Here is a 26,420-nt window from a genome sequence, read left to right as displayed (position 1 = left end):
CCGGAGGTCAAATCTGGGGACCGGTTTATATGGGGGCTATATATAATTATGGACTGATATGAACCAATTCATGCATGGTTGTTAGATACCATACACTAACATCACGTACCAAATTTCAACCGAATCCGATGAATTTTGCTCTTCCAAGGGGCTCCGGAGGTCAAATCTGGGGATCGGTTTATATGGGGGCTATATTTAATTATGGACCGATGTGGACCATATTTTTCATGGTAGCTAGAGACCATATACTAACACCATGTACCAAATTTCAGCCGGATCGGATGAAATTTGCTTCTCTTAGAGGCTCCGCAAGCCAAATCGGGGGATCGGTTTATATGGGGGCTATATATAATTATGAACCGATGTGGACCAAATTTTGCATGGTTGTTAGAGACCATATACTAACACCATGTACTAAATTTCAGCCAGATCGGATGAAATTTGCTTCTCTTAGAGGCTCCGCAAGCCAAATCAGGGGATCGGTTTATATGGGGGCTATATATAATTATGAACCGATGTGGACCAAATTTTGCATGGTTGTTAGAGACCATATATTAACACCATGTACAAAATTTCAGCCGGATCGGATGAAATTTGCTTCTCTTAGAGCAATCGCCCCCCGTTTATATGGGAGCTATACGTAAAAGTGAACCGATATGGACCATTTTTTGCATGGTTGTTAGAGACCATATAATAACACCATGTACTAAATTTCAGCCAGATCGGATGAAATTTGCTTCTCTTAGAGGCTCCGCAAGCCAAATCGGGGGATCGGTTTATACAGGGGCTATATATAATTATGGACCGATGTGGACCAATTTTTGCGTAGTTGTTAGAGACCATATACTAACACCATGTACCAAATTTCAGCCGGATCGGATGAAATGTGCTTCTCTTAGAGCAATCGCAAGCCAAATTTGGGGGTCCGTTTATATGGGGGCTATACGTAAAAGTGGACCGATATGGACCAATTTTTGCACGGTTGTTAGAGACCATATACTAACACCATGTACCAAATTTCACCCATATCGGATGAAAGTTGCTTCACTTAGAGCAATCGCAAGCCAAATTTGGGGGTCCGTATATATGGGGGCTATACGTAAAAGTGGACCGATATGGCCCATTTGCAATACCATCCGATCTACATCAATAACAACTACTTGTGCCAAGTTTCAAGTCGATAGCTTGTTTTGTTCGGAAGTTAGTGTGATTTCAACAGACGGACGGACGGACATGCTCAGATCAACTCAGAATTTCACGACGACCCAGAATATATATACTTTATGGGGTCTTAGAGCAATATTTCGATGTGTTACAAACGGAACGGCAAAGTTAATATACCCCCATCCTATGGTGGAGGGTATAAAAACATTGACCTAATATGAAGGATTTAATTTCCTATCGAGGAAATTGTGTCGGAATCTAGAATAAAATGGGCTTTAAATCGCTTTGGACCATTCAAATCCCCCGGACCTGATGGAATTACTCCGGCGGAATTACAAGCAGTGGCTGAAAGAATTATCCCCTGGTTGACGGTGATATATAAACGAGGTGTAAACTTAGCATATATTCCAGAAAAGTGGAGGGAGACTAAAGTTGTCTTCATACCTAAAGCAGGAAAAGCCTCTCACTCGAGTGCGAAGGATTTCCGACCAATCAGCTTATCCTCATTCCTACTCAAGACCCTCGAGAGGATGATAGACATGTATCTTAGAACTAGCGCTAATTCAAGTTTGCTCTCGAAACGACAGCATGCATACTCGAAGGGCAGGTCTACTGAGACCGCATTGCATGAACTAGTCAGCTTTATTGAAAGCTTACTATCTGTCAAAGAATACACAATCGTGGCGTTTCTAGACATCGAAGGGGCGTTCAATAATGTCCATCCGAGCTCGATATTAAATAGACTGACAACTCTGAATGTTGATCCAGGTATACTTAGGCTGTTAGACGAACTTCTAATAAAGAGACGTATTTGAGCCACACTAGGGCAAGCAAACATATAAAGGTATGTGAACAGAGGCACTCCCTTCTGGTTTCCCTAGAAAAAGAAAGGATAAAAGTGGTGGCATACGCAGATGATGTGGCGCTAGCAGTCAGGGGAAAATTCCCATCCACAGATATTATACAGAGAGCTCTCCGGATGACTGAGAAATGGGCGAAAGATAATGGTCTTGGTGTAAATCCAGCAAAGACAGAACTAGTCATGTACTGCAAAGATCGCAAAACTCCCACGGTTTGGCCCATTTCCTTAGGGGGTACTGAAATTCCCTTTGGTGAGTGTGCCAAATACCTTGGCGTTATTTTGGACAGGAAGCTGAATTTTAGGCTTAATATTGAAGAGAGGGCGAGAAAAGCCACGGTAGCTTTGTACTCGTGCAAAAAGGCAATAGGGAAAAAGTGGGAACTAAAACCAAAAATTGTGCATTGGCTATACACGGCAGTAGTTAGACCTATAATGCTATATGGTGTTGTAGTCTGGTGGCCGGCACTTCAGAAACCGACTTGTTTAGATAAAGTTCAGCGTATGGCGAGCTTATGTATCTCAGGCGCATTTACTAAGACAGGAACAGACTCCCTTAATGTCATGCTACATCTATTGCCTTTAGACATTTTGGCCAAACAGTCAGCTGCAACAACGGCTGTGCGGTTGCGCGAACTATCGCTGTGGTCGGAAAAAGGTTACGGTCACAGTTCTGTCCTCAAAATAATGTCAGATGTGCCTAACGTAGTGGATTACACTTTGGCGAGTCCACTTTTCGACAAAAAGTTTGAGACTCTAATCCCCAACAGTGAGGCGTGGTGCACACAGACCCCGGGGAATAAAGAATATATAGATTTCTACACTGATGGCTCCAAATTGGATGGACAAGTGGGTTTCGGAGTATATTCTAATGATCTGGAACTTCGAATAGCGAAAAGATTACCTAATCACTGTAGTGTTTTTCAGGCTGAAATATTAGCAATAAGAGAGGTGGCGAATTGGCTGAGAAGTAATGTTCCAACAAATATTGGCATTAATATATACTCAGACAGTCAACCTGCAATAAAACCCTTGGACTCTGTGTTCCTTAACTCGAAAACGGCCATAGACTACCGCAAATCTCTCAAAGAGATGGCCGAGCAGTACAATATTCACCTAATATGGGTGCCTGGCCATAGGAACATACCGGGGAACTGCGAAGAAAATGTGTTAGCAAGGCTAGGAAGTACCTTACATATTCCAGGGGAACTAGAATCTGTTGGTATGCCTCTGGCCACCTGCAAGCTCTTACTGCGTGAGGAGGCTGTTATGATGGCAAATATTCGATGGGAGAATTGCAAGGGTTGTAACGACACCAAGCAAATATGGCCCCATTTAAACTTAAACCGCACACTAGATATGCTAGTGTTCTCAAGGCGTCAGATAGCGCTCCTGATATCTGCTATAACGGGTCGGGAGCCACCGTGGTGCAATGGTTAGCATGCCCGCCTTGCATATACAAGGTCGTGGGATCGATTCCTGCTACGACCGAACACCAAAAAGTTTTTCAGCGGTGGATTATCCCACCTCAGTAATGCTGGTGACATTTCTGAGGGTGAGCCTGATACATCGGGCTGCCACATAACCTAACCTAACCTAACGGGTCGCTGCCTGATAGGCGAATTTGCAAAAACTATAGGTGCGAAGTATAATGACTATTGTATAAGCTGTCATGATGTGGAGGAAGAGGAATCAATTAAACACCTCTTGTGTGAGTGTCCTGCTTTTTGTGTAAGGCGTAAGCATATAGCTTTAGATTACTGGCTGAACTGGAAAACGTTAACTTAAGCAGTTTGTTAATGTTTTTGGAGCAATCTGGTTGGTTCCACAAAAGTAAATAATAGAGAAGGTTCAGTGGTTAAGACTAGAAGTGCCCATATGTAATAGGTACTTTTAGTTAAATGTGGTATCACAATGGACTGAATAGGGGCTGCCACTTTAACATAACCTAACCTAATATGAAGGATTCTGCAACCTAAATTTTAGGACACACACTTTACGCAACACTAAGGACAAATTACTTTAAAATAAAAAAAAAACTTAATTAATAGAAATTTTGCTTAATTTGTTTTTTCATTTAATTTGGAGATTAGTACAATATATAATCTGGGAACAAGTGAATGAAAATTTGATGAATGAGATTGGAATCCTAATTTTAATTTTATACAGTCTAGATTTAAGGCTAGATAACTCCCTAAATACCCCTAATCGAATGTCAAAATCTTTGAATCCAAGTGTACTTCAAATTAAATATAACGCAAAAACCACAACAGACACACAGATTATTTTTATTGAAGGCGCGTCAACTTCGCTCATAATCTCATCTTGTTTATTGTACTAATTTGTGTTTTATTTAGAAATTCAACTTTCCTGTTCTTATTTTGTGAAATCTAAAATATGTATGTATTGATCTTAATGTACAACCATTTTATACAAGGAAAAATTCCTTTATAACTCATGGAAGTTGGGAGCCACCGCGGTGCAATCGTTAGCACAGGGTCGTGGGTTCAACCCCAGTTTCGACCAAACACCAACAAGTTTTTCAGCGGTGGATTATCCCACCTCAGTAATGCTGGTGACATTTCTGAATGTTTCAAAGCTTCTCTAAATAGAACGCCGTTCGGACTCGGCTATAAAAAGGAGGTCCCTTGTCATTGAGCTTAACATAGAATCGGGCAGTACTCACTGATAAGAAAGAAGTTCACCACTGGGGTATCACAATGGACTGAATAGTCTAAGTGAGCCTGAAATATCGGAAGTTAAGAGTTAAAATGTATAAGTGTGTACTAACTCCAACCAAAAGTTATTGTATCAACTTTCTAAGTCAAGAAAGATTTACTACCAATTTTGATCATCTCCAATGGGCTTGTCTTAAAGCGGAACTATGGATGATAAGGTTAAAAAATAAAAACTTTTATTTTCTTAGTATCTAATTTTTATAACTTTTTTTCGCTCGGTATATATTCAAATGTTACCCTCTTAAGGTAACACAGCAAAGAAAACAGCGATAATTTTTATTTTTCACCTGTGAAATAAGAACTAGTTCTACTTTTAGTCATCCCTTAAGGTGGGTATTAAGTTCGAGTTTAGCCGCTAAAAACGTAATTTTTTCACGATTACTTTTCTTTAGTAATCCATTTTAAGGAATACAAACTTTGTGAAAATTTGCTTTGGGCTTTTCCCCATCAAGTTATAATAAAATTTGCACCAAATATGTATAATTTCATGCATTTTTCTTACTGATTTTTTTTTTTCACTTTAGCGATTTTAGCGGCTAAACTCGAACATAATACTCACCTTTAAATAAAAATTATAATTTTGATATTTTACTATTTTAGAAATTTCGTATCAAAAGGTTTAATGGTTCAATTACTCCTCTGAAAACAATTTAATGTAACCTGTGCAATATTGGATAGATAAGAAACAAATGGAATAACAATACACCAAAATAATAATGTACCGTAGTTTTTGAATTTCTATTAAAACCCGTTTGAATTTTTGATTAATCAAATTAACTTTATAAATTTTGTGTAAATTACGAAGAGACAAAATGTTCGTCAATGAAAGAGAAATTATGAATAATTTCAAGAATTCGGCGAATGATTGAGTAAAAACGATACCCACGAGTTTTTGGCGATATATAAATTGTTCAAAGTGAATAGATTTAGTCGATGAAAAGCTTTATAGGTTTAGAACCCACATTTGTCCTATGCAAACATGTAATCTCGTCGACATGCGATTTTACATAGCAGGCGTTAGAGTACAAAAGCAGTAGTTGAGTTTACGTACATATACCCATATAGAGCTATTCACAAAGAACAACAATTAAAATGTATATATGCCAATAAATATTTCTTAATTACTTACTATTATTATCTTTATATTATACGAATATAATTATTTCGCAATCAAAACAAAAACCTATGTATCGAAATCATCCTGTAGTGAGTAGTCTTACAAAAAATGTCGACAATTCTACACAACAATGCGATGCAATGGAAGAACGAACTGCAGTACAAAGTCGTCGTATTGACCATAAATTTGAGAAGTTATCATCGAAGGTCGATGATATAAACGTAGAAGCGGACAAATTTGATGAGCAATTTGGATCTGTTGTGGCAGATGACGAAATAAGTAATTTGCAAGGAGAATTTTCCAAATTAAGCTGGGATGATAGTTTATCGCCCACAACCAATACATTGGCTGACATTGGTCAAAGTACGCCAGACAATGATATACTAGACATTGTTACAGGTATTCCAAACTCCATCCAAACATCTGTTATTCTAATCATAAAATGCCTAACACATACATACTTTTAATAACAAATTAACGCGTATGTGATGAACCAGCTACAATTAACGTACAATGTAGTGTAACAATTCAGTAATACTGTTCACTTAACAAGGACGATTATTTCTCAAGCTCCATTTGTTAATTCCATTTAAATTGTAAACTTAAATATCTTTTTATCTTATATATATCTTTATATATTTCTGTTGACTATCAATTGATAAGGCGTTGAGTTCTAGACACATTGACATTTTACTGAGAGATGAGGTTTTTTTTCTGAGGAACGAAATTTCAAACAAACAATTGTTTTCTTTTGACGCTAACCATTTTGTTTTAAAGAGTTGGGCTTATAAGAAAGAAAATACTTTATAACGAAGTTGAATTTCGTTCCGGAGAAAAGAATTTTTTGTGTATATGTACATCAAAAGACGTCGAAACAAGTTGCTAATGTATATCCAGAATATTTTACAATTTTACAGAGTGCAAAGTGCACACTAATTTTTGATTTTGTAGTAACAATTTTTGCTGCAAAATACATTTACGTATTTCATAGCATTCATGTTTATACAATTTAATGAAGTTCTTTCATCAACATGCAGGGTGCTAATAACGATTATATTGCTTTAGGTTTAAACCAAATTTGAATTGACAAGAAATTAAATTTTCTTTTTCCACTGTTGTTTGTTTGGTTTTCACTCGATCTTGTGTTGTTCCGGAACGATTTTTCAAATGGAATAACCGGTACTAGTTCCATCATTTTCGCTCCTATAGTTCTCCACTTCCTTTTCTTATTTCTTATCTCTTTCCATCAGCATAGACTAAGAAAATGTATAGACGTCTTATGTTAATTCACAGCGTTGTGGTTTGTCTGCACACCGTAGATGACACTTTTCCTCTGCAAATGAGTGGTTTTTTAATTTGGTTTTCTTTCCTTTGTTCTTTTGATGAAACACCAAATATTGTAAAAACATATAAAATTCTGTACGTCCATAATTTTTTGGAGTGCAAATTGACTGGTTTTTTTCAAAAAGAAATTGATTCACGTGACTGCGCAATTGAGTGCGATGACTGCGCAGTGCAAACATAGACCAAGAAAATATAGAGACATACCTTGATAATTCACCATGGTTTTGTTTATTTGCAGTGCGCAGTCATTCCACTCAATTGCGCAGTCAAGTGACTCAATTTCTTTTTTAAAAACGAGAATTACCGTACAAATCAGTGAATTTGCATTACAAAAAAGGTGTGGATGTATAGAATTTTATATGCTTTTACAATATTTGGTGTTTTATCAAGAAAACAAAGGAAAAACAACAAATTAAAGCCAAATTAAAAAATCACTCAATTGCAGACGAAAAAGAGCCATATACGGTGTGCAGACAAACTACAGCGCTGTGAATTCACTTTCGTTGTCTATACCTTCCTTGGTCTATGGTGCAAATAAACAAAATCATTGTGAATTGACATAAGACGCCTATACATTTTCTCGGTCAATGCCATCAGCTGTCATTTTAGATATTTTATAGCTAGATCCGGCTATTTTTATGTTGGGTTGCTAGAAAATTTGTAAAATTTGCTATTAGCTATAAATCTTGCTATTTTTGATTTCAATTCTGCAATTTTTGCTTTATTTAGAATATCGATTACCGGCCATTATATATCGAGTGTGTTTACCGCTTACCGCAAATTACTGGCACTATGATTTCCATATAAGCAATATTTGCATCAATATACATAGTTAGTAAAAAGTGTCGCTGAAAGACCCTATAAAATATAACATAAGTATAGTATATTTTGGGTCATAGTGAAATTCCGAATCGATCGAGCCATGTCGGTCTGTTGAAACAACAATGACTTCTAAATTTCATTTGGCTATTTTTTTTACAGAATTTAGCTAGTTTTGTAAAAATTATATGTTTGAAACTCAAATTTTTAGCACATAATTTTTAAGTGCAAGCATATAATGTTCACACAATGTTAATGTCATCACAATGGACTGAATAGTCTAAGTTATCCTGAAAATAAATCGGGCTGCCTATATAATGTTCATAAACTAGTATATCATGTTTAGAACATACACAGAAAAAAAGTAAACTACATTATGGGAAAAATGAACCATCTCGTGCGAAAACTGAAATAAATTTTGGAATATAATTTTGAGATTAATTAAATTAACGAAAATTTTCCGACATTTTTGGATTTTTAATTACCACTTACGAAATTCAAAGAAAAAATGAACTAAAAAAAATAAAAAATCTTAGGCGCCAAATTATTTCCACTTTAACCACGCAGTAGTTCATTCTTACTATTTTTGAGAAGTATACGAAAAGCTTCTTCTGTTTTAGTTAGAATTGCCATTTAGTTCATAACATTTTTGAGACATACTTTGAAAAAAGAAAAAATGGTTGGGCTGAGGAAAATTTCTTACAAAATTTTAAAAATAAACTAAAACAAAATAATTTTTTTGCAGTTCATTTTAGCATCAGTTTTACAACAGACTTTTTTTTTTGTGTATATGTTAGAGCATCCCAAACATATATTACATTTTTCTGAAAATAATGTCTCTGGATTCAAACATATATTAATTAAGAAATTTCGTATAAACATACAAATGTTTAGAAATGTCAGAGAATATAAAAAACAGATAAAGGCGGAGACGGATATAGATAACGAAAGACATGTAAAGATACCTAAACCTGCAGTTTAATTACAACAAATAAAAAAGTAGGTTGCTGATTAACATATCGTCTTACATATTTTGTCTTCAAATGCTTGGGGTGTAATATTCAAATTAATTACAAACATTTTCGTTTTGAAACTGGAATTAATTATATGGGCCTTAAAATAAAGATATGCTTCGGGTGAAATATAATATGTTTGCACAGTACAAACAATTTTTTGTTTGAACAAATTCTGAAAATATATAAGTTCATTATGGATGACAATTTTGCCCAAGACTAGTTTTTTCCATGAAACACAAAGTCACCCTAATCTATGGCATATAGAAGTTTCGATTTCATTTACTTCCTGTGATTATATTTAACCAGCGTGGTGCAATGGTTAGCATGACCGCCTTGCATACACAAGGTCGTGGGTTCGATTCGTGCTTCGACCGAACATCAAAAAGTTTTTCAGCGGTGGATTATCCCACCTCAGTAATGCTGGTGACATTTCTGAGGGTTTCAAAGTTTCTGTAAGTGGTTTCACTGCAATGTGGAACGCCGTTCGGACTCGGCTATAAAAAGGAGGTCCCTTGTCATTGAGCTTAACATGGAATCGGGCAGCACTCAGTGATAAGAGAGAAGTTCACCAATGTGGTATCACAATGGACTGAATAGTCTAAGTGAGCCTGATACATCGGGCTGCCACCTAACCTAACCTAACCAGCTGATATTAGTGTTGAACATGTTTTTCCAGTTGTTCATGACCGAGATGGCCTGCCAAAACTACGACGCATTTGACATACATATACCACGTATCTTACTATATGTCAAATACGTCGCAATACAAATACTTAGATTGTAACAAAACGTAAAAAATATACAACATTTTGCCATACAAATTTTTGTTAGTTTTTTTTTTTATCATTTTATGATATATTTTATCCTCAATTTACAAGATTAATTTCACTGATTAGGAAGTTTCGATATATACGCTTTCAGGTGTAATATTTGCTGGGAATCTTCGGATGTGACCTTGAGTTTTGAGATGCTGTTCTTCGATTTCTAATCGTTTCAACTTCCAAAATAAAGCCTCTCTACATATTCGATTCAAGCAATGTCTCATTATTAAGTCATTAACTCAGAAAAAATCTTAAAATATATCAACTTTCGTTCAGGATTACAAACTTGTTTTCGACCTGTTTAATGTACGTAAACAAAAAAAAAAAAAAAAAACAACAAAAATAACACATATATTTATTTTGAAGGATCCTTTTTATCTTTAGTTTGCTTACAATCGAGTGCGAGTTCTCCTACACAAATGTTCTGGTAGATTTTATTAATGGCATGGTTGCATTGATTATTTCTATATATCTATATATATATATATACACGCAAGACTTTGCATCTGTACACATTCACGTATTCATCATACTCTATTGCGCTAACCTGGACAATTTTTATCCAAACTATGTTACATACATATAGAAATTCCTCTGTGATTCGAATTTCTTAAGACATATTCGAAGGAAGTATTTTAATATTTTTTTAAATGAGGCATTTTGGTATTGATACCAAAAAGACCCATTCTCTTTTATATAAACCTATTTCAAGCAGCGAAACTTAAATCAATAGCTTATACAGATCTGTACATAATATTTTACAAACAAATTGAAAAGCATTTCACAAACATAAAACGTTAATAAAGGGTGATACGATCAAAATTTGGTCAAGGGAAAACGCGTGTAAATCGGTGAAATCGTTTATTTAATAAATCAAATTAAATTTCTTTTTCAAGTTCAATAATAATAGTCTAAAGGCGTCAAATCGCATGATCTTGGTGGCCAACTTACCGGTCCATTTCTTGAGATGAATTGTTCTCCGAAGTTTTCCCTCAAAATGGCCATAGAATCGCGAGCTGTGTGGCATGTAGCGCCATCTTGTTGAAACCACATGTCAACCAAGTTCAGTTCTTCCATTTTTGGCAACAAAAAGTTTGTTAGCATCGAACGATAGCGATCGCCATTCACCGTAACGTTGCGTCCAACAGCATCTTTGAAAAAATACGGTCCAATGATTCCACCAGCGTACAAACCACACCAAACAGTGCATTTTTCGGGATGCATGGGCAGTTCTTGAACGGCTTCTGGTTGCTCTTCACTCCAAATGCGGCAATTTTGCTTATTTACGTAGCCATTCAACCAGAAATGAGCCTTATCGCTGAACAAAATTTGTCGATAAAAAAGCGGATTTTCTGCCAACTTTTCTAGGGCCCATTCACTGAAAATTCGACGTTTTGGCTCGTTAGTAAGTCTATTCATGATGAAATGTCAAAGCATACTGAGCATCTTTCTCTTTGACACCATGTCTGAAATCCCACGTGATCTGTCAAATACTAATGCATGAAAATCCTAACCTCAAAAGAATCACCCTTTATAAATATTCAGTTAGGCTTTCGCTTTTCCAAATCCGTATTGCCGGGCCTCACGCTTGACACCTGCCATCAGATTTTGTACAGCCACCTTGTCCACCTTCTTCGCCGCAGAAAGCCAGTTTGCCTTGAACTGATGCTCGTCCTTAGCAGTTTTTTTAGTCTTCTTTAGGTTCCGCTTGATAATAGCCCAGTATTTCTCAATTGGGCGGAGCTCTGGCGTGTTGGGAGGGTTCTTGTCCTTGGGAACCACCTGCACGTTGTTGGCGGCGTACCACCATGGCCTTTTTACCGTAATGGCAAGATGCGAAATCCGGCCAAAACAGTACGGAACAACCGTGTTCCTTCAGGAAAGGCAGCAGACGTTTATTCAAACACATGCTGCTTTTCAAGCCACAGGTACAGATGGTTTGCCAAACCAGATATTTCTTTGCGAACTTTGACAGTTTTATGTGCTTGAAAATATCTGCTACCTTTCCCCTTCCTTTTGCCTTATAAAACTCCTGTCCCGGAAGCTGCTTGTAGTCGGCTTTGACGTAAGTTTCGTCGTCCATTACCACGCAGTCAAACTTCGTCAACATCGTCGTGTACAGCCTCCGGGATCGCGCTTTGGCCGTCATATTTTGTATATCATCGCGATTTGGAGTCACTACCTTCTTGTAAGTCGATAGTTCGGCTCGATGCACGGTTGTAGACGATGCACCCAGCTTATTTGCGGCATCTCGGAGAGAGAGGTTAGGGTTTCGCTTGAAACTACCGGCAACTCTCTTTGTCGTCTCAGCGGCTTCCGGTTTTCGATTTCCCCCCGATCCAGACTTCCTGGCTGTCGACAAACGTTCCCCAAACACTTTAATTGCATTTGTAACGGTTGATTTGGCAACTCTTAGCGATTTTGCCAGCTTTGCGTGCGAGTAGCTCGGATTTTCGCGATGCGCGAGCAAAATTTTGATACGCTGCTCTTCTTGCTTGGACGGCATTTTGACAACTGAAGAGTGAATTCCAAAATCAAAATAGGAGCAACATTCTACACACACACACCTTCAAAATGAGGGGTGTTCAGGGTTTTTAAATGCAAAATTGGAAGAAATACGTCAAGTTTATATTGACCCAATTTTGACCGTATCACCCTTTACGAGGATACAGCATCTTCAAGGTAAATGCCATTTTATATTTGACGAATAAGTTCTATTATATGTATTTACAAAGAAATGTTACAACTAAAGGTGATTAAATAAAAAGAGGCACAAATGTGGCACAAAAATGTAAAGTGCCGCAATGTTAACACTGGTCACATCCATAATAGGTTTTCCAGTAAAAACTTGCAAGAGAGTAACATTTGAATTTACTATCTTTGCTAAAATTAGCGAAAAAGTACGCGAAAAGAAAAAGAAACACGTAAAATTCAGAAAAATGCATGAAGTTTTTATTTAAATCGACAGTAAGGTCCATATAATTAAATTTTTAGTCCGCTTAGTTAAATTTTGGCGTACACTTCGACCGGTATCTTACAAATAAATTCTTCAATACTGTCTTCCAATGCGTCAATTGAATGGGGCGTGTCTGTATAGAGTATTAACATAGACCAACAAAAACTAGTCGAAAAGCGTTAAATCACACGATCTACGCGGCCAAATGACCGTTTCCGAACATGAAATAAAATGTTCACCGAACTAGAATATGTCCATTGTTATGCGTGCTGTTGGGTATCTTCTCACGGTAGAGCCCACAATTCACAGTTAAGTTGCGATTCCCATCTCTGTAGAAGTACGGTCCAATTATGTCACCAGTCTATAAACCGTGCCAAATTATGACTTTTTGTAGATGCATTGGTAGCTTTTGCCATGTTGCTGGCTGATCTTCACTTATGTACGTACCCTTTAAGCAAAAAATGAGCTTCGTTGCCAGAATTGCTGGTTTGTAAGACGAAGCCTGGTTAAATTATAGACCAAACTGAAGATGTTTGATGTGAAACGTGCGTCAGCTATTTAAACCAGTGTTACCAAGAAGTTATTAGCTAAAAAATCACTCTTTTAATAACCATTAAATTTAAGAAATTGTTTTGTTTTTCGAAAACATTCCTTCAGATGAGTAACCAATGAATTTTACAGAAAAACAATTGTGTGAATCAATTTAAGGTGTTAAAATACCCCGAAACCTTCTTTTAAAGCCTATGAGTCTGTTTCCCAAGTTATCTAAATGTAATTCACATCACACATATACATTCAAACCTGCATGAACAAATCCTCATAGTAATCATTCGCTACGTCAATCACATGTATGTTTAATCATGGTTTATTTGATCTCAATGTTGGTACCTTTGACATAATGTAATGTTTTTTTTTTTTGTTTTTTTGGTTTGCTATTAATTGCATCCTCTCTATCACATACGCATAGTCGACTTATATGCTGTCCTTTCTATCACTATCTATATTATTTTTATATGATTTACTTTTTTCATTCTCTTCTTGTCCTTCTTCAACAACTTGTTTCCCATCACTACGACACTTTTTACGATGCTTTTCTTTTGTTCTCACAATCATTGTTTTTTTATAGAAACAGGTGGTGATTTTTTGAAATCAACAGAAATCACACCCGTGCCGCCCTCGGTCACAGCCACAACAGAGACCACGACGATGACAACATCAAGCACAACAGTCGTTAGTGAGATAACCGATGATACTCCGAAGCCTAAGCCTCGTTCTGTGATTGCCTCTTCGCCTGGAACTGAAGTACCCCCAATAGTAGATCAACATGAACTCAAAGGGAATGAAGATTTAATCCCTGTTCCCAAGCCCCGCTCCCAAATGAAACCTTCCGAATCGTATAAAAACCTTACAATTTTAGACGAACCAATTGAGCAGAAATCCGAACAGATCCGAATGCCACAATTGGACAGTGCTACTGTACGTAATTTCGACTGCACTGAGGAGACATCGAACACTGATGAAACCTCGATAGAAATGTCTGTCAGGTCACAGAATTTTGACAATGCTACCACAACGACTACATCGGAAGATCCACAAACGGAATCGCTAGATCCGGCCAGTGAATTGCCCATAGATAGTGGAAATGGTGCCAGTACAGGTGAACGCAAAACAAGTTTCTACATTGGCGAGTCCAGTCAGAACATAATTGTGAAAACAACTCCAACTAAACTTAGTGTTAGTGATGATGACGAGGATATTGACAATATTGAGGGTTCATTGCCCGGCAATAACTCTGATCTAATTGCTGCTACTGATATATCATTAATGAAGGAGTTTTCTGTAGATTCAGAAGAAGATAATGATGTGTTCAAGGAGTATGTAACTATAAAATCTGCCGAAGAACAGGGTGGCACAAGAATTCGGCGACAGAGTTCAGAGACTCGGAACGATCTTTTGGAGGAAGATGCAGTCTCTAAAGAAGTAGCCCTTGAAAGCAGCGCATCTGTTACTGAGAAATCAGTGCTCCCACGTGAAGCTGAAAACGAGACGCCCAGCGCAAAAAGTATAGACCAAAGTGAGGTGATAACAAGTACAACACCAGCACCGGCGAAGAAATTGCAAGAAGATGAGTCCATATGCAAAAGGGATCTACCATCTGAGGAGGTATCAAATGAAAGACCAACAGAATTGGATCTTTCGCTGGAGAAAAGTGAATGGGAAACAACAGAAAAGGAAATTCCTCCGATCGGGAAGAGTAAAGTTGAACATTCTCCCCAACAACCTACACACACTGTCTTGACCAAGGAAACAATTACAAAAGAGCTAGTGGCTCAAACCCTAGATGAAGTCCAAGAATCTCTGGAAGCTGCGAAAAATGAACTTAAATCGGTGTTAAGAGATGGAAAATCCATTAAGGAATCTCCATCAGAATTCGAGTTCCGATCATTTTCGCAAACTCTTGCAACTAGTGGAGTAAGCGATATTGCAGAAAGCGGCATTAAAACTGGAAAAATTATTGAAGAATGCTTAGAAATGGTGGAAACCCAAGATATTTCAACGTTCATTGGCATACCTGAAGCTATACAACACCAAGCACCACTAGTCGAAGGTGTATGGGAGAGTAGAGTTCCCGAAAGTCTAGATCGGGAAGCCATTATGATGCATTATGCCCAGCAAGACGTAAAGGATATTAAAGTTGATATTGAGAGAGACGATCGGGCTTCTCTGGGTTTCGTATCAACAGGAGCCGAAGAATTTCTTGAAGAAAATGCTCCAAAACGAGAACAAATTTCGTTGGGCTTTGTTTCCAATGAAACTGTAGAAGAATTTAGCTCAATGGAGGACTATTTTCAAGAAAAATTGGCAAAATCGGAAATTGTTGGTGCTAAATCATCTGAAGATAGAGATAACCCGATCACTGATACATCCGCTTCTTTCGACGAGATATCATCGGAACGAACAATGAAACCTTTCGATGACGTAATTCATCGAGTGAAGCCGGATAATGGAGGTGATGTAACGACCAACCGTTGGTCTGTACCCGATGTCGATCAATCTAGCTCCAGTGAAAGCTACTATAAAAGCCTCGAAAGAAGCGGAAGTCGACCCTTGTCCACCGATGTTGACAATCTAACTACTCAAGGAACATCAGAGTACAAAACAGCTGCAGAAGGATCCTCCACTTACCGCGAAACCACCGAGTACATGAGTGCTGCAAGCACTTTGGACAGTCTATCCGGAAAGACCATAAGTTCCCATGATAGCATGCGCAGTTTTGATTCCCACTCAGAGACATCGGCAAATTTGATTAGCATGGACAGTTCAGAGTTAACCGAAACCTTGGTCGCTTCTTCTACGGACGATGTCGATGATCATCTACGTGATTTACTCGACGAAGATGATAGTGAAGAAAGCCTCGATTTGGAAGCTGCTGATTATGCAGCTACTGACAGCAAAATTCAGCAACAGTCCATGATGAAACGGTCACAAGAAATGATATTTAAGCCAAAATCGGATGAGGCCATAGCAACTAGAGAGAATGAGGAAGAAAAACCTAAAGAAATTCGCATTGAAAATGTGCAAATTGAGGAATATGCAAAACCTAAAGAGGCGGAGAGGACATGGGGATTGACGTATCCCATAGAGGATAGCAAACCTGATGAGATGAAGGAAAATGACGACATACTCTTATATCATGGAGATGTCAGACGTTCCATTGATGAATCCAAATACGCATCCAGTTTGGATGACGGCAGCATATTGTCTGTTAGTATGTCAAGTGCATCGAATATTGATACCGTAGTTGAAAATGTCGATGATGTGGCGGGATCGTTTGGTGCTTCTTCTTTGGCAGGCATAGAAGGTTTTGGTGCCTCCTCCTTACCTGAGGAGACAACCTTCGTTTTAGATATGGACGGGAGTAGGGACCAGTCACCTCAAGAGACCGAAGGTAGTTCACTCACAGACGATCCCAGTATTAACCGCTGCCATAAGCGTTCTGAAAGCAGTGCCCCTTCAGCCGATGAAATTAAACAGACTCCCGAGAAGGAAGGCATTCCCATTGTAGGAGAGGGAAAGGAATCTGGAAGCGAATCAGACACTGACCCTTATGAAACAGAATATGCCAGACAATTCCGTTCACCAACAGACAGAAAATCTAAGAAAAAGAAACAAGCCGCTGCAGAAATGGACCATAGTTTTGAAACTGAAAAGCGTCCGTTTACGCCATCACAATTGGTGGCAGAGGTCATAGTAGAAGATGTTGCAACCGAAGAGCTAGAGGCTGAAGCATGTATGATAGAAGATCGACGGCCCTCACAAAATATGTTGGACTATTCAAATATTCCAGACATCACAGTAACTGAGGATATTCAGCATAAGTCACCCATATTAGAGGAAGAAACAGACACATTTGAAGAAAAAATCCTCTATAAAGTAAAAACTCAGGAAGAATTGCATAAGGTAACTGATGACCGACCCATTTATCAAGAACCAAAAACCGATGCTAAAGAGGAAAACTTCCAGAAACTTGTTCAAGAGCAGTATAAACAGAAGCTGGCCGAACTGAAAAAGGCCGAAATTGGAGACTCTGATTATGACGAAAACAAAGCTCCTGATTCGCCGGATTCATTCGAAATGGTAGATCAACCGGACATCTCAGATGATTTTGTAATTATAGAGGAGGTGGCAAAAGAGGCCAACGAAGATGAATTGGGTGGCAAGAGTATACGTATACAGCCTACAAAGTACGAACCGAAACACGATGAAGAAGTTGAAAAAATGATAATCAAATCTGCTCCTGCCGACCCAATGTTAGGTTCCCAAATTTTCAGGGACGATTTGAACTTTGAATTTGAAGAAAGTCCACCTACTGCAAGCAGTGGTGGTACCGGCAGTGAGGCACATGAAGAAAGCGATTCGGGCTCTGATTTGGCAGCGACCAACAAGCGGTGGGTAGAAATGCAATTGACCGACAACCAACTACGCTACCCCTATGAACTAACTGGTGGTGTGTTGGAAGACATCAAAGAGGAAGATGGTGAATTCGAAGTAGGCAGTAGCCGCATAAGCAGCTTTAAAGATTCATTTTCAAGTACGCCAGAATATGATGTTATGGCTGCTCGTCGCTATTATAATCGTGGAGAACATGACGATGTATCCATGAGCAGTCTGCAGGAATTTGAATCCTTGGAACAGGCCATTTCATTAGAAAATCGTAATCGGACGCACCAAGGATCTACCGATTCTAGCAATGGTAGTTTCCAAAGGCGATATCAGGTTCGATACAGTGGCAGTGGAACTGCCCCCGGAGACGATATCTCAATTTCAAGTCTGAAAGAATTTGAGGGCCTAGAAAACGCGTGTATTGAAGCACATCTTATCGAAATCAAGGCCAAAGAAGAAGCAGCTCTTTTATCCCGCTCAGATGAATCGAATAAATCAAATGGTAGTGATCGCGAGTCATCTGGAGATCCCAGCAACGTTGTCGTCTCAAAAGTGACACGAACTGTAACTCATACCGAAGTACTTACGGGCCAACAATCTCCAGACATCGAGGCCCTGCTAAAACAAAAGCTTCAGGAATGTGAACGAGGTCAAGCTAGTTCCAAAATAACCCAGATCCTAGACACACAATTCAAAACTGACTCTGATCGTGGCAGTATAGATAGCTTCGAAATGAATAGGAGTCTAGACCTGGCGTCCAGTAGCGCTGATGAAAGTTTCGACATCTCCAAAGATGCCACTAAATCCGATATTGATTCATTGGAAGTGGATAGACCTCATACAACTCGCGAGGAAAGCATCGAGTCAACCGATATGCAACAAATGGATGACCTCATATCTAAATTTGGAGTTACAATCGGCGATGGTCTTACAACTACCACTACAACCACCACCACCAGTACCGATGCCGATGGTCATGAGCATACAACCGTTACCAAAAGAGTCGTAACCACAACCACATTAACAGGGAGCGGGCCCAGCTCAACATCACTCGAACAGCATCTCCCTCAGCCAATGCCCAAAGATATTTCGGCTGACTCATTGAATCAGATCAGTGCCATGGACCCGACCACGACCAGCTCTGCGGGTACCACAGCTACATACCAAACCAGTGGTGGAAATTCACAAATGTCTGGCAGTATCACAAGTTGTGCATCGAGTACCCTAATGGAAGACTCCACCACCAGCATTACCACATCAAATGTAACCGTTATACAATATACATCTGATCACCAATCACCATCCACTCATGCCGATGATGGCCTCCATAAACGAGACGAGTCTAAACGCTAAAAGAAACCAAAACCTAGAAAATGATCACAGGATTGATTATTTGATTCCAAATAATTTATTTTAGTTTTTATACTTTGATAAACACAATTAGGTAAGCTAGTTTCCCTTCTTAAGATCTATTTAAATTTATATATAGCAAGATATGTATGCATTTAAGTATCGCTAACATCCAATTCGTTATCAAGCATTTTTCATATACATATATTTGTCAATCCTTCCACGAAATTCCCAATTGAGAACACTGTGCGTGCACCAAAACCTCTTATAATTCTTTTTATTAAGTTATAAAAAAATATATATATTTTACTATATTTTTGAATCGAATTTCATACATATTCGTTTCTATGACATATTCATTCAGTAATTTATGTGGCAGGCCATATAGACCAAATATAACGAATTTGTTCATTGTTGTAACGAATTTTGTTTTGAACGACGATAGAAAAGAACATTTTTCATGGCTTAATAAATTTTCAAAAGCCAACTCTTGATAAACATTAAAATTTTTACAGTCATATATTTCGAAGCTCGATTCCAGTAATTAGTAGTGACTACACCAAAAATGAAATCCATTAAAAGTTGAGCCTACAAAATGTACATACATTGGCAAAACGAAAAATGGTCACTGAGACTGCTGATTAATAAAAAAAATTACACAAACCAAAATTTCATTGTATTTATGAAACTATATATGTCTAGTATTTTTAACCAGTGGTTTGTCCACCAAAGAGAACTGATGGCGATGCGAACCTGCTATCTTCTCCCCACTGTGGTCCAAATTTTAATTTGTTCATGACATTAGAAAAACTTTTTTTGAATAATAATCAATTATCAGAATAATAAGAAACCAGAGCTCTGAATACAAAACTTGTTCCGAAACTATATCACATTTTCGCTATTCCTATATATGGCTCTAAAACACCATGTCGATATTTCGAAAATCACTTTTTTCGTTTATTGGAGATTTTAAATGATATTAAAAATCGACTTTTATATATGCATGTATGTTTTGGCAGTTACTCGTTGCCATAGGACTATAGCGAAAATCGATATTAAAAATAACATCTTATTTTATTTCTATAAAGATTCGCAGGCATAAATGAAAATCAATCTAATAGACTGATTTTAAAAACCAATGTACACTGAAAAAATGTTGTCGTTAGGCCAACGATTTCTTGTCCTTAAAATACGAATGCGAGTTTTGATTAGATTAGATTAAGTATTCGATTTAAAAATGGGTATCTTTACATGAAAGAAAATATTGTTAGATGAAAGTCAACTTGGCTTAAATAATTTTAAAAACATAAACATTTTCTTAAACAAAAAATACTTATGTTGAAGCATGTTTCTTCAACTACAATAGAAAACGGATATAGGAAACGGATATCATTTTTTTCTATAGACAATTATTGTTTATAAGAAAAAGTGTCTTATAAGCATGTATTTATTAGAAAATTCATATATGTCATAAAAGATCGTTTTTTGAAAGAGAAATAAAAATCTACTTTTATAGGTTTAAAATATTTAAACTATATAACAATTATATATTAACATAATGAAAATATAATAACTTCGTTTTACCTCAATGAAAATTAATATAGGTGTTTTATAATCTTGTCTTTCAAAACGAGCACTGATTAGTTGTCGTAGCACAACCTAATTTTCTTATAGGCAATATATTTGTAATGGGATTGTAGTCTGGCGTGACCCCCAAATTTGGCTTGCGATTGCTCTAACAAAAGCAAATTTCATCCGATCCGGCTGAAATTTGGTACATGGTGTTAGTGTATGGTCTCTAACAACCATGCAAAAATTGGTCCACATCGGTCCATAATTATATATATCCCCCATATAAACCGATCACCAGATTTGACCTCCGGAGCCTCTTGGAAGACCAAAATTCATCCGCTACGGTTGAAATTTGGTACGTGATGTTAGTATATGGTATCCACCAACCATGCAGGATTTGGTTCATATCAATTTATAATTATATATAGCCCCCATATAAACCGATCCCCAGATTTGACCTCCTGTGCCTTTTGGAGAAGCAAAATTCATCCGATCTGGTTGAAATTTGGTACGTGGTGGTAGTATATGATATTTAACAACCATTCTAAAAGTGGTCCATATCAGTCCACAATCATATATAGCCCCCATATAAACCGATCCCGAGATTTGGGTTTGGAGCCTCTTGGAGGAGCAAATTTCATCCGAGTTGAAATTTGGTACATTGTGCTAGTATATGACCGTTAACAACCATGCCTAGCTAGGTCCATATCGGTCTGTACTTATATATAGCCCTCAGATAAATCGATCCCCAATCACACAAAAATTGGTCCATATCAAGTTCATAATTCTATATAGCCCACATATAAGCGGCCCCCATATTTCAATTTCCATGTCGATTCGTAATTATTTGCAGACTTATCTATAGATACCTTTTTTGTCTAATATATACCACGTATGGACTAACTCACAATTTAGAAAACGATGTTAAGAAGTTTTAAGATACCACAACCCAAGTAATTCGATTGTGGATGATAGTCTTTCGTAGAAGATTCTACGCAATCCATGGTGGAGGGTACATAAGATTCGGCCTGGTCGAACTTACGGCCGTATATATTTGTTTTCTTATAAACGTGTTTCTTAAACGAAACTTTTTCTCCTACCATAAATCACCAAAAATACATGGTGTTTTCCCAGATTCTATTGTATGCGTATTTTATTATATGTGCTTATATCCATTATCTACTGTAGAAGAAAACGATTTATTCATCGTTGAGTACGGGAAACAGGTATTTTATCGTAAAGCTTATAGCGATTTCGATTGTTAAAAAATGTGTTGTTTATTTTACACCTTACCCCCATTAAACGAAAACTTTTGTTCGTTTGGAAAATCCAGTGCAGCCTACCAATAATGTTCACTTTCAATTGACTGGGTGTTACCCATCGCAAGACTAAAAGTGTAACCGATTTTGCACTGTAGCTAGTCTACGGTGCAGGTGGTTACAATTTCAAACTACTTTTATTCGTCGACCAAAATAATAGCGTTGTTGAAAATACAAAAGAAAGTGTATGACACGTGTATTGTGGAAGCTTTTCAATTTCTTCACCACAGCTGATTAATTTACCAAGAAGAAGCATTTCAATTGTTTAGTATTAAAGTTTACTTTAACTTTTATGAATATGGTGGCAAAAGTGTTTATGTTCGATACTGCAGCTTAAGCGGACCTTAGACGGTCGGATAAACACTCCGACAGAGGTTCGTCTATTTGTTGTGTGTTCGTTCAAGTTTTGCACTTACACTGCACGAACAAATGTGATGACAACATGAAAAAATAAGAAGAAGCATAAACAAACAATGAAGTTGTACGAAGATTTATGGGTGAAACCATTTTTTACTGAAAAACTGGAAGAAGATAATAAAAAAAAATCCTGGTATATGTGTCAAAACAATGATTCCTGAAGTAATCCACATTTAATATATTACAAATTACTTGAATTTCAAAATACTTGTCGCCTGGTTTCCCATTGATTGGAAGTGGAATTTTTCCACGTTTTTGCCACAATACTGGTTTAGATTTATATATGTCTTTAATTTTCAACCAGAAGTGGCGATCCATCATTAATTTCATTGCATAAATAAATACATTGCAATAATAAATTTGTCTTTGATAATGTTCGCCGAACATCCCCTTACACTCAATGATTTGTACCACCCAACCAGAAAAAATCAAAGTTGTTTTGATTTTATGCCAACACGTCCCCGCGACAGCCGAACACGACCTTATACAATCGGATTTGTCGCCGCAACGTGTTGTGTCGCAGGGTTTATCCGACCGTATAAGGTGCCCTTTATTAATGTGATCGATTACATATTAATCGATTTATTATTTATCGCCGAAAGTTCTTAGCGTATGACCACACTGTAAGGTTTTGTACAAACACAGAAATTTCGTACGGATAAAATAAAAATTTCAACGGAGCATAAGTCAGATGTGATTGCAAAATATCTTTAGTATTGGATTTTAATGTATATTAATCGTCATCCGTAGAATTATACACTCTTTATTAGATAAATAACACAAATCACATGCAACGATGGAATAATCTTGAAAATGGTATTCTCCTTTCTTTTCAGATTTCAAAAATTAGGAATTACAATGAAATCCCTGATCATTTTTCCTAATAGTAATTTAGACAATGGAACTGCCGAAAACCGATGCTGAAGTTGTCTCCAACATAGCTGGAGACTCTCAAAACCACTGGGTGGTTCACCATCGGAAGTGTAGCTGAAACATTGACATTACAAAGAGTTTTAACTACTCACCCTATTAAATTTTCAAATATCTACGAGACATATTCTAATGCAATTGAGAATTTTTGTAACATCGACTCGGAAGAAGCAAGCTAAACAAATCTTGCCAAACAAAAAGCGAAAATTATTCGCAATCAGACACGGATTCACATTCACTAGTACTCATATAAAATATTTAAGTGTATGTTTATGTGATCTATTTTTCCATATTCGATATCTTAGATGTTTTAAATATGGATAAAAAAAAGCAAAAAAAATCCCCTCAGGATAGCTACGGAAAAATATTGAAATCATTTCGCTTAATTTACTGTCATACCACTGCGCTTACATCCAGTTGAGGAGGCGTCGCCAGTATTATTTTCTCCTCAGGCGAGAACATTGAATGGGTCTTCAAAAGCATGCACATACAGAAGAAAAGTCACATCACTTGTAGCTTTCATCAGTGAAATACTTAGAGAAGTGTATCTCTTATACATCCCACAAGGAACCACATGAATAAATAATGACTTCACAGATGTAAACTCTTTCACATTTATGCTATATTAAGGAAAAAAAAACAAAAACAAAACATGTTTTTAAAATAATTTTTTGTTTTCTTTTATACCAATAAACAATAAATCTTTTAAAATTCCAAGATAAGCCGTCGCAGGGTATTGCTCCCGACGTAGGGTAGTATCCTCAGAGAATCGTAATAAGCATATGGAACGTACACAAACGTGGACATGCTTCATTTCATATTCTTCTCACAGGCACATTCAAATTAATAATAATAATAAATAAACCAGAATGAAAATTATTTTCATTATACTCAATATAATAATAATAATATTAACAAATGAAACAGATGAGGAAATAAAAAATATTCCATTTTTATTAGATGTACTACATTTGAAATTATTTAAGAAAAAAATAAACTACAATTAATTCATACACAAACATTTAACAACAAAAATTAAATGTAATGATAGCCACGCATATTTAATTAATCAAATAAATGCTTGAATAAAAATAATAAATAATGACTTTTATTTATTCACATTATTTCAATCAACGAGATGGAATGGACAATGTTCATAAAAAGAGTGATTTTTATATATTAACTTTTTGGCAACACTGCATAGACCAAGGAAGGTATAGACAACGAAAGTGAATTCACAGCGCTGTAGTTTGTCTGCACACCGTAGATGGCTCTTTTTCGTCTGCAATTGAGTGATTTTTTAATTTGGCTTTAATTTGTTGTTTTTCCTTTGTTTTCTTGATAAAACACCAAATATTGTAAAAGCATATAAAATTCTATACATCCACACCTTTTTTGTAATGCAAATTCACTGATTTGTACGGTAATTCTCGTTTTTAAAAAAGAAATTGAGTCACTTGACTGCGCAATTGAGTGAAATGACTGCGCACTGCAAATAAACAAAACCATGGTGAATTATCAAGGTATGTCTCTATATTTTCTTGGTCTATGTTTGCACTGCGCAGTCATCGCACTCAATTGCGCAGTCACGTGAATCAATTTCTTTTTGAAAAAAAACAGTCAATTTGCACTCCAAAAAATTATGGACGTACAGAATTTTATATGTTTTTACAATATTTGGTGTTTCATCAAAAGAACAAAGGAAAGAAAACCAAATTAAAAAACCACTCATTTGCAGAGGAAAAGTGTCATCTACGGTGTGCAGACAAACCACAACGCTGTGAATTAACATAAGACGTCTATACATTTTCTTAGTCTATGCTAATGGAAAGAGATATGAAATAAGAAAAGGAAGTGGAGAACTATAGGAGCGAAAATGATGGAACTAGTACCGGTTATTCCATTTGAAAAATCGTTCCGGAACAACACAAGATCGAGTGAAAACCAAACAAACAACAGTGGAAAAAGAAAATTTAATTTCTTGTCAATTCAAATTTGGTTTAAACCTAAAGCAATATAATCGTTATTAGCACCCTGCATGTTGATGAAAGAACTTCACACACCAAATATTGTAAAAGCATATAAAATTCTATACATCCACACCTTTTTTGTAATGCAAATTCACTGATTTGTACGGTAATTCTCGTTTTTAAAAAAGAAATTGAGTCACTTGACTGCGCAATTGAGTGGAATGACTGCGCACTGCAAATAAACAAAATCATGGTGAATTATCAAGGTATGTCTCTATATTTTTTGGTCTATGATTCACAGCGCTGTAGTTTGTCTGCACACCGTAGATGGCTCTTTTTCGTCTGCAATTGAGTGATTTTTTAATTTGGCTTTAATTTGTTGTTTTTCCTTTGTTTTCTTGATGAAACACCAAATATTGTAAAAGCATATAAAATTCTATACATCCACACCTTTTTTGTAATGCAAATTCACTGATTTGTACGGTAATTCTCGTTTTTAAAAAAGAAATTGAGTCACTTGACTGCGCAATTGAGTGGAATGACTGCGCACTGCAAATAAACAAAATCATGGTGAATTATCAAGGTATGTCTCTATATTTTCTTGGTCTATGGTTTCACCATAGACCAAGGAAGGTATAGACATCTCAAGTGAATTCACAGCGCTGTAGTTTGTCTGCACACTGTAGATGGCTCTTTTTCGTCTGCAATTGAGTGATTTTTTAATTTGGCTTTAATTTGTTTTCTTTCCTTTATGCTCTCGTTGAAACACCAAATATTGTGAAAGTTTATAAAATACTATTCATCCACACCTTTTTATACCCTTCACCACTACTGTGGTACAGGGTATAATAAGTTTGTGCATTTGTATGTAACGCCAAGAAGGAGTAATCATAGACCAACCTTTTAGTATACGGATCGGCTTAGAATTAAATTCTGAGTCGATTTAGCGATGTCCGTCTGTCTGTCTGTCCGTCTGTCTGTCCGTCTGTCTGTCTGTCCGTCTGTCTGTCCGTCTGTCTGTCTGTTGATGTATTTTTGTGTGCAAAGTACAGCTCGCAGTTTTAGTCCGATTGTCCTAAAATTT

The 26,420-nt window shown here is 36.8% G+C and overlaps 1 protein-coding gene across 3 annotated transcripts in view; it reads left to right on the top strand.

Annotated features, from left to right (window-relative positions):
• Ank2 (Ankyrin 2) overlaps positions 1–24,468 on the top strand; it is a 104,191-nt gene extending 79,723 nt beyond the window's left edge. For 2 of the 3 annotated variants that reach the window (XM_075303922.1, XM_075303921.1), the window contains 2 exons: positions 13,961–19,222; positions 23,273–24,468. In XM_075303922.1, the coding sequence (XP_075160037.1) occupies positions 13,961–19,131 (5,171 nt within the window). In that variant the 3' untranslated portion in view covers positions 19,132–19,222; positions 23,273–24,468. Of the gene's footprint in view, positions 1–5,968; positions 6,278–13,960; positions 19,223–23,272 lie in introns of all 3 variants that reach the window. The other variant, XM_075303920.1, reaches the window with a different exon arrangement.
• Positions 24,469–26,420: the final 1,952 nt, after the last annotated feature.

Source organism: Haematobia irritans, chromosome 4, assembly GCF_050003625.1.
Source record: "Haematobia irritans isolate KBUSLIRL chromosome 4, ASM5000362v1, whole genome shotgun sequence".
In the NCBI taxonomy this organism is placed as follows: domain Eukaryota; kingdom Metazoa; phylum Arthropoda; class Insecta; order Diptera; family Muscidae; genus Haematobia; species Haematobia irritans.
This window is presented reverse-complemented; position numbering and strand designations above follow the sequence as displayed.